This window comes from Solanum verrucosum, unplaced genomic scaffold (genome assembly GCF_900185275.1).
Source record: "Solanum verrucosum unplaced genomic scaffold, falcon-dt-bn FXZP01000125.1, whole genome shotgun sequence".
In the NCBI taxonomy this organism is placed as follows: Eukaryota; Viridiplantae; Streptophyta; class Magnoliopsida; order Solanales; family Solanaceae; genus Solanum; species Solanum verrucosum.
Window position 1 is genome coordinate 708,981 of NW_026019923.1, and position 10,225 is coordinate 719,205.

The 10,225-nt window shown below is 34.7% G+C and overlaps 1 protein-coding gene across 1 annotated transcript; it reads right to left on the reverse strand.

The window, feature by feature from the left end:
* Positions 1–1,608: 1,608 nt before the first annotated feature.
* Positions 1,609–7,930, reverse strand: LOC125824104 (TSL-kinase interacting protein 1). Its single transcript, XM_049503461.1, has 14 exons — positions 7,770–7,930; positions 7,329–7,646; positions 7,135–7,217; positions 6,979–7,026; positions 6,746–6,855; positions 6,201–6,285; positions 5,822–6,098; positions 5,112–5,246; positions 4,862–5,013; positions 4,525–4,763; positions 4,110–4,440; positions 2,423–2,842; positions 2,207–2,338; positions 1,609–2,087 (listed from the first exon to the last, which is right to left on the reverse strand). Exons 1-14 carry the CDS (start codon positions 7,828–7,830, stop codon positions 1,866–1,868), a joined length of 2,613 nt encoding a protein of 870 aa, XP_049359418.1. The 5' UTR covers positions 7,831–7,930; the 3' UTR covers positions 1,609–1,865.
* Positions 7,931–10,225: the final 2,295 nt, after the last annotated feature.

The following is a 10,225-nucleotide window of genomic DNA, read 5'->3' on the forward strand; positions in this document are numbered from 1 at the left end:
AGATGAATGAGATTTCTACACTCACTACTTTAAATATAATCTTTAGCTGACGGTAATAGCTTAATTGCCGCTAAATATGTATTTTTAGTGATTATTAACATTTTTTGTAAATGTCTCTAAAGCCTATAGCGACACTAAATCAAATGGCAAACTAATGACAATAAAGATTTTAACAATTTTTGATAATGTAGACATTTATTACCGTTAAAAGCTATTTTGTTATAGTAACTCTTAATCAACGATAGACGTTCGAGCCTTGAATTTGATCTCAATCATAATTTCCTACTCTAGAGGAAAAGCTACTTTCATTTTGGACCTATTGGTTTGTAGGCACATGCTCTAATCTTTTTGAGATATCGACCCCACCTAGTTTTCACTAGATTTGTTTACAAGAATACCCTCCAAATAAAAGAATCGAAATTTCTGATAAGAAGCAATTCTTTCCTAATTGAATCAAGTAATTTTAATTATCAAATGTTTAAATAAAAGAATCACTAAAATTTAATAAACATTATATTTTGAATTTATAATTTTGGAAATATAATATATTTAATATTACAAATTATAAAGGTCGAACTCAATCAAATTAAAATTTTGAATAGATGCACACCTAATTCTAGTTGATTGAGTCTGAGGGATTGCTTAAAGTATATAATAAGACAATAAAATGTAACTTTCTGATAGATAAAAAATTGACCCCTGCCGGCAAATTATTGTCCTTTATTATTTCACAGAAAATATAAATTTAGGCAGTTGAACATTATCTCAACATCAAATTTGTCAAGGGGTAAAAAATTATCCCACTAGTAAAAACAAAATATGTTTTTTTTTTAAAATGGGATTTAATTACCTAAAAAAATTATATTTAGTCTATGGAAGATAGTGTAAACATGTGTTATTATGTCTTCATCAAAAGAAAATTACAACTTTGTTGAATACGAAAAAGGTGTTGGTATCTTTATGAAACGGTCCCAGCCTTAACGTGAACAAGTGTTATTCAAATTGTATTCTTTCTCTTGTATCTGTCCTAAAAGAATTTAAACCCTGTCTTGCTAAATATTGCACTTAAATAGACCCTCTTTTTAAATTAAGAATTCAAATTTTCTTTACCTTTGCAACTTTTGTAATTTTCTTATTAACACTATATTGCTAAACAACTTTTATAAGTTTCTTATTAATAACCTTGTTATTATATATCTAGCAAGGAGTGACATCTGAATGTATATTTTTATTCTTTTGATTTCATATCCATATCCATACCCACATTTTAAACCCGACTAATCTAAATTCATGTCAGCATAGAACCCACTAGAGAAAAGCACACCCTACTAAAAAAATCATATTTGAGATTCGAAAGCAAAACCTTTGCACAAGGAACCATCTCATCCCATGCACCATATCCTTTGACAGTAATGTATGGTATATAAACATTATATGGAGTATAATTCTAATAAAAGAAGAGTCAAAATTGAAGTATGGTAACATATTTTGAAATTTTGGTTTCCCATGTCTATTTATAAACTTTCACATTGTTTTGGTTGTCGATTGTATAATATCAATATCAAACCTTGTTATGCCAAAGTTGAGAATTTGCAACATCTATGAGTCAAAAAAACAAAAATAAATTGGCATTTTTACGTGCTGCACATAAAATTCTACACAATGTACACATCCAGAGACACCTGAAGTACTCTCAAGAGTTATATTTTGTACATTAGAGAGGGAACGTTTGTCCCATTTCAACGCTTTTTCTCTTTTCAAGCGCTATGCATACTTGCGCGTTGCACACATGCACGAAGTTCTGGACTTGAGATTGTTGTGACACACCTATAAGTTAGCTGAACTAAGTTTTTAAGTCGAGAAGCTTAGACTTCAGAACCGATCTTTAAATCTGAAGTCTTTACAGGTTCAACAACAGTAGATCCAGGTTCTTTCTTGTCCAACCCAAAGAACGAGCAATTTTGGAATGCATCCAGACTGTTAACTATGAGGCGGTTAAAACCACCAAGACTATCACTCAGAGTTATGTCTTCACTATGATATCTACATGAAGGGGCGTCCAGTTCTAGCGGTCCTAAAGAGTCTGTCTGCAGAGTTGAAAGAGATGAATTCGGTAAACACATGCCCTCAAAGCCGACATACTATATGGCTGTATATATATAACTGATGCAGCATCACTAATAGCAGAAAGGCAGGAAAGATTTACCCAATATATGCCAGAGAGCCCATTAAGATCCTTTGCAGAACCATCCAACGCTTGTGCATCTGATTGACACTCATCCACTGGGTCATCATGAGCAGGTTCACCGGTAAAGGACTCCATGTTCCCAGGCAAATCCTGCAAAAGAAATAAAAATGATGAATACGCTCCATATCGAACTAGCACAAGGTGATGCTTCATGAGATTCTCTTCGACATAAACCTTGATTCCTGCATCCAATACTAGGGAAGATGACTGAGCAATCCGCTGGGAATTCTCTGCACCAAGATTGCTGGATGAACACTGCGCTTTGTCACTGAAAGCAACATTTTTCTTAAATGCAAAAGCATCACATGTATCTTCAGCATTCCAAATGGAAGATGCTTGAGGTGGAAGAGCCATCTGAGAATCAGCTTTGCTTTGATGTTTATATATATGAGCAGCAATTGCAGCATCAAACGAGTCACAGCTTAATGGCATCTGTGAGAGAAAATGAGAGCTTCTGCACAAAGCTGAGTCAATGCAGTCTGTTTCCTCATCATCAGGTGCATCAAAGAGAAGATCTCCAACACTTATGTTGGTAAGGCTATCTTCCCAATCCCCTGCTGAGAAAGCACTGGCCTTGCTTCCCTGCATATCATGCTAATAGGAAGCCAGTAAAAATTCAGGAATAGAATAATGACCAACTCACAACTAATTCATTGATATGCAATACAACATCCTTTCAAAGCTTCCCTTTAACACACACCCCAAAAGAAATAAGAATCAAACAGGGAAAACCTCAAAATCCATTTGCTTCAACTTTAACATTTGAAGATAGAACTTCAGTTTCTCCCCAACAAGTAAAAACATGTTTTACATAATCATTGTATTGGCATGAATTGGAAACTGATAGCTTTATTTACCGATCAGACAAACAAGAGCTAAGTGAAGAATGTATTACAATATCTCTTGAGTTTCACTAAATCAGGAACTGAGTACGCAGTTCTTTAATAGCTGATCTAAAGGGGATAATTTCTTATTGTCTAATTTTGTTCCTTCTGCAATGGGTAATTTTACAGTCGGGATTTTACTGATCATTTAGAGATATCAGATAAACTACTCAGGCTTTTAGCCTTTGGGCAATCTTTTGAATAATTAGACTGTAAAAATTAACTCACAAAATATTTTTCACGGGACAAACTTCTCAAGACAGCAGCAGAGAATCAGTCCAGTCTAAATTGGGAATAACACTTGGATCCCTAGATCCCCTCAATCACTCTTTTTAGAGCAGTGAGCTTAAAAAGTAAGCTGGTTTTCTACTTGGACCAATTTTGTCGATAATTTGGTCCCTGATCATATCAGCATATCTTCATGATCAGTGCCCTCATTTGAAAATGATTTCTCCTGGGATGCAACCTCAAATAGGCGGTTTCTTCCTATGGAAGTCCTTATCCTCTTTGACACGATTTCCCAGCAGATTTTACTTTGATTCCTACCTTAGACCAAAACCCAATGCCAACCATCTCGTTAAAAATTTGTACCTAAAATTGTTTCCTTAATAAGCTATTGCATCATCAAGATAAGGTGGTCTTCAACATATCTCACCTAGAGCGAAATCCGCATACTAGAAGAATAGAAATAGCCCGTATAAAGTTGACAAAACCAGGTTTGCTGAAGTTCATCATGTAATAGGACAACTCAGTAAGTTTCAAAAAGGTGTGCTATGACCCTTTTTATAAAAAAATTGGTAACGTTGAAAGGAGTGCTATGACTTTATTCATCACTCAAAAATGCAGACAATAAAAGCAAACACAAGGATAAGCTGAAAGTAAAAGAGCAAAAAGGAATTCAACTGAATTGCCAGTTCTCTGAGTTTCTATAAAGCAAATGAAGCCAGAATGAGAATGAAACTAAAGAAAAAAAATACCATCTCAGTTTGTTCTGCTGTGGTTGCATCCCCGTTCTCCCTTCTATTCAATGGCAGAGTTCCATCATGATCATAAGTGTAGGTATTTAGACCCATGCTTGCTTGCAAGTTTGACTCACCAGACAGCTTGATTGACGAGGATGTCACAGTCATTCTTGGGTTAGAAGCTAGTGGTTCTTTAGAAAATCGTACAAGTTTACCAGGGGATGATGCTAGTATTTCCGCATTATATTCATTTGTGATGTTAGGGTTAATATTTTGCATAAACGGAATGATAGATGACAATAGTTCAAGAGGCGTTCCAAGCTCAGCATTTGGAAACCAACCATATCTAAAAGAAGGATAAATAAATCAGTCCCACACCTATTGTAGAGATAACTTCTGAAGGATAAAAAGGTAGACGTAAAACACGGACCTGAGACGAAAAACTAGAGGGCATCCAATCAGATTATGCACATCAGCCGCACTTTGTGTAGTATCTTTCGTCCATCTCAGGGATTGCACCAGGTTTTCCATCTGTACATGGTAAGGAAAAAGCACCAGTTCTCCAGTTGCTATGCTCGAACTTCCCCATTTACGATTGAGATGCTCCAAAACGGATGACATCTTTTTTCGATTACTTAGAGTGAGCTCCAAGTAAGGGTTATGATTATCCTGACGCAGAAAGGAAAGAGAAGTGATAGCAGATAAGTTTTACATCAAATGTTATAACCAGTTAATCACAGAACAGCAAAGAGATTTACTTAACCTACCATTTCCAGGGCTCTTCTAGTTCCTTCATCAACAGGAAACAGCTGGAGCTTGAGTTTCATACAACTCTGTAAATTATTCTCGTTTAACAGATTTTGGGATAAAGTCGACAAAGAATGCACATTTTTGCCAACATGTTCAAAACCATTTATACCTGCAAGTTATTCATATAAAGGATAGCTGGAAGTTAGATGCATTTGACGGAACCAACAACCCTTAATGGAAACAAGAAAGCTTCAACTAACTACCCACCCTGCGAATTCTGGACCAGTCCGACATCTTTATCAATAGTTGCTCGTTCCAAATGCTCTGCAGCATCAGCTACCAATGAAACTCCAGCAATTGCAGCCTTCTCCCACCTTTTGTATGCAGCTGTTGATGCAGAACCTGCCACCCAGAGACAATACAACCGAGGTTTGAGCTCAGAGATAGTTTTGTTATTTAGGAAAATGAAAAGCAAAAGAACAATTAAAAGAAAAAAACCCAAAGCAGTAAGGCAGACTATATCAGTCATAGAAATATCACTAATAACACTCCTCTGAACATCTCAATTAAGGTATGGAGGGTGGGAGGAAGACAATGGTTTGGCTTTCCACTGTAATGACATGTCGGTCAAATATTTTTATGATGCCATATAGCCATCTGGAAGTAGTGTAAGGAGAACAAAACAAATACTCCAATGTAAAAGTAAACATCTATACTCATTGTTATATAATAGTCCATAGTCCATAGTCCATACCAAGAATAATTCTTCCTACATGTAAGAGAATCTGAGCAACCAACTCAAAACATACGGAATGAGAGTAGTAGCCTAAGACCTTTAAAATCCACTTATACCCTAACATATCCAATATGAAGCAATGTGTATCTCTAACATATGCTTTGCAAATGGATGCAGGGAAACCATAAAAGCCAAAGAAGCAACAAATGCAATTCATTCATGAACTTTATAAATAACAAACCTGTCCTTCGGCGATGTCTAGCATTTTTCACAGAAGAGTCTACTTTTGCATTGCTTCTATTGACACCCATAGAGACATGGCGTTTTATAGAAGAGCCTTTTCCAGATCCAAATTTCTGTACGTCCTGGTTGTCAAGAAGAACCACTTTAACCGTCCGACTATCATTAGTTGACACTCTGCCATGACTTGAAGGAGATCCAGCAGCTGTAGAACTACTTTCTCCTTGAGAAGGACGCCTTCTTACATTCTTTTTCCGGTCTTTCAACAGCTGACTCTCCTTTATGACAATATAATGTACTTCAGTCCCAGCTAAAAATATAAGAAATCATGCTGAAACATGGAGCGTTATAAAGGACGAAAAGTTGAGCTCTTGACTGACCAAAGTTTCAATAAATATTTTAAATCTCCGTGGTTTCAAATGAAGCTTTGAAGCTTTACAGCTATATTTTTCCAGTAAAGACCACCTACAGACAAAGTCAAATTTAGCTATATCATTAGAAGTAGCTAAAAACATGTACAAGTGTCACAAGTAAGCTACATTTTGCTCCAAGTTAACATAATAGATTTTGTTGTGAATAGGACAAAGTTTGTGGTTTACTTCTCCAAACCAGCAAATAAGATATATTGCTGGTTTACTTCACCTTAGGAAAGACATACAAGTATAGCATGCCTTGCATAATTATCACAGAAATAATACTATATTTTAAAAGCGTAAAAAAGGACAGCACTGATCTCATAACTTCATTTCTTACCACACAACACCATCCTTACATTTAATGCATAGCCTGCTTCTATGTCATAAAAAATGGACCAAAAGAGGGTTGTGCTGCTAATGAAATAGCACAAAAAATTTCCGACCAATAGTTTCATCAGTTTGAAACAGCCGGGAGTGAGATCAATGACTAGGTAATGGCTACCACATACCATCGCAACATTGCAGCATTAGTATCCTTGGAATTTTTGGCATCAAGACAAAGTTCTGGACCCAACAACTTGTTCATACGCCTCACTAGACGATAATAATAATGTCTGACCTGCCAAATCAAAGCAATAGAAATGTTCAAAAAAAAAAAAAGGAAAACATAAGTGAAGCAAAAAGCATAGAAGAAAAGATATGTGGATAATTAAATAAATAAATACATCTCGCCATGTATCACCTGATCCTTGTTTTTGCTATGCACGCGACTAGTAATTTTCTCAAAATTCTGAAAAAGAAAGTGCCGCAACCACAGTAATTATTGATCCCACAAGAAAAATAAAACAAAAGAGGAAGCCAGCTTTATGCCTATATATACACCAAAATAGTGAATTACCTTCCCAACTTGTCGCAGTGCAGAGAAAAAGCTTTCTTCCTCTTGACGTGTCCATGCAGCCCATTGACGTGGCTGTCTTTTGGCTGCATTAGTAATTAATATCCCAGCAGCAAAAATGACAAGTTAACCTTCCACAACTAGAGAACGATCAAGAGTAAAACAGCTAAGATATAGCATTTATTTCCATGACGTACCTGGCAGCTGAAGCATGACCTGGTCTTGGGAGGATGGTACCAGCTGTGTCACTGCATGATCATGTGTCAGCACAGACTGCTGTGAAGCAAGATGATCTTTTGAGGGTATCACTGACAGTGCCACTGCAGGATGTTGTGTCACACCAGAAAGCCCATCCTTGCCCATAAAAGTCTCGGGATGGAGGCATGTGTCACGCTCTAAGGAGACCTGTTGTACCATTTGCATGTTGAAATCATCCGAAGTATTAGCTTTGCATTCTATATTCAACTGCAAACACCAGAAGGTACTTCTCAAACCTCCAACAGATAAAAAAGTACCTAGAAAAGCAAATAAAAAACCACACAATATTCAAACAGAGAAATTTAAGATTGATTAAGTCATGTATAGTCAGTCTTGCAGAAAAGGAAGTAACATCGATCTCTTATATATCAAAATACTACTCTGTACAGATCCATGCATTAGCACATGCTCACAATATGACAACTTACGCAACCCCACCATTATTAAAGAACCTGCATGGGATACAATATTATAGAAACCTACAAAAAACCTGAAGCAACTAAAAGTAATTTGGAAATACAATATAATAGAGATCTACAAAAGTTTATCATGCATGAAAAAAGAGTATCAAATGACAATTACCCACAGGTGAACGGCTTATTTTTCTTTTAATTGTCCTCCATCATACATTTTGAATACTTCAACAACCTTTCATAAGTGTTCCTTAAAATATTCAAGAAATATTCACAAATCTACAATGCACACTGGGACAACTTGCAACAAAGTTTAAATCATATTGGTTCATAACTTAAACTTTATACATATGTATGTACATATATGTCCTTACAAAATATCTATATGTGCATATGTGTGCATGCAGACATGAGCACAAAAAAAGATCTCTAGAGAAGATCAAGTAAAATTAAAATTGCTTTTATTTAGAAAACTAGTTCATTATGAGAATAAAAGCTTGACTGCATAAAGGACTAGAAGAAAAGGTAGCAATCAGTGGCGAACCTAGGATTTTTGCTCAGGGGGTTCGAAGTATAAAGAAGAAGTTAAGATGGTAATGCGCAGTGAGCGTAGTAGCCTCTCGGCATACTCTTTGTACAAGAATCATAGATATTTCATTGGTTCATAAAAGTAAAGACTAAACTAATCAAAAATACCGAGGACAAAGATGCATTGATAAGAATTTTAGTGGATCGATTGTATTACAAAAGTTAATTTCTAAAACACGTGAAAATTAAATGATGAAAAAGGGAGCGAGACGGGGAAGAAAGATATTTACCTTATCAAGCTAAATTTAACTCACTTTATTATAGCGTATTAAACATTTCTTTTTACTTTTATCATGCTCCATCGAGCATTCTTAAAATTTCTTGTGCTTTTTATACTTTTATTTTGTAATGTTTTACTTTATATTTCACTTTTTAAAAATTTTAAATTAGTATCCAATCAATCAAATATTACTATGAAAATCGTCAAGATTCTCTAAAAGTGTGTAAGAATAGAGTTACTAATATTATAATGCATATTCAGAAGATAAATAAATAGCATCGTCAATTTTTTTAGTTCATATAGTTCAATTTACGAGGTTAGTCATAATTTGTAAAAAAAAACAAATAACGAATAAATCAAATAAGTTTAGTTTCCATCTCTCTAAAATAGAATTAAAAATATAAAAGAAATTTCATGAATTCTAATAAATTAATATTTTTAAAAGCATGTTGACGATATTTAAGTTTCTTCATTCAATTACATCTAATTTACATTTTTTTTAAAAATAAATTATATTTCTATCTCAATTTCAAGTTAAATATAATTCATCATTTTTTTAAAAAGTTATTCAAATGTATATGAAAAAAGAATTACGTTGAAACAAAATGAATAATAGAAATAAAAAGAATAATATATAAAAATAAAAAGAATGTGACTAATAAATTTAAACAAAAACAAATTAAAAAGAAGAAATGGAATAAAAGGAAAAAATAATGAAAAGGAAGAAGAAGGTTAAGCCCAAAAATTCCATTTTCCAAAGCATTAAAAAAAAAGAGGGAAAAAATGTTGCCAGTAGGATTTGAACCCATGACAAAGGGGCATTTCATGAACCACTTATCCACTGAGCCAAGTTTGTCCTTTGTTTTCAGGGGTTCATTTTAATATATACACACATAAAATCAGAATTTGATGTTATATATATAGTGTAATTTTTTGACGAGGGGGTTCGGGTGAACCCCCTAGGCTCCACCTAGGTCCGCCCCTGGTAGCAATAAAGTAACAAATTATTTATATTATTATTATGCCAAGTAAAGTCCCAAATTATTTATAGAAACTATACAGAGGTGCCATTTTTATTTTTACTTTTTTGAGAAGAAGGTAACATTTGTGTATGTTGAAGACTCAGTGCAACCGCACTGAAACCATATTTACAACAAAATCTGAAAACTGAAAAACTGACTCACAATCCTAACAAGATCCTAGGTTGTCTATAATTGAGTCAGTATCCTCCAAGTATATTGGCTTGCACCAGAAACAAAAAAGTCTAATGCAATTTCGTTTGACCATCTGTAGATCACAATTTTTTCTCTCAAAACATCTTGAATTCCTTTCCTTCCATATTGTCCACCAGATGCAAGCTGGGACAATTCTCCATCTGTCTCAGTCTGCAGCTCCTACTCTTGCTTCCTCCCAACAATATAACAAGTGAGTTACTTTGTTAGGCATGACCCAGCAAATGCCCCTAAGGCTAAGAGAAATCCTCCATAGTTGTGTAGTTATCCTGCAATGTAGAAATAGATGACTAACTATCTCAACCTCTTCACCTCAGAGGTAACATCTGGAACATAACGAGAATTTCCTCTTCTTGAGTTTCTCTTGTGTCAAAACAACCTCT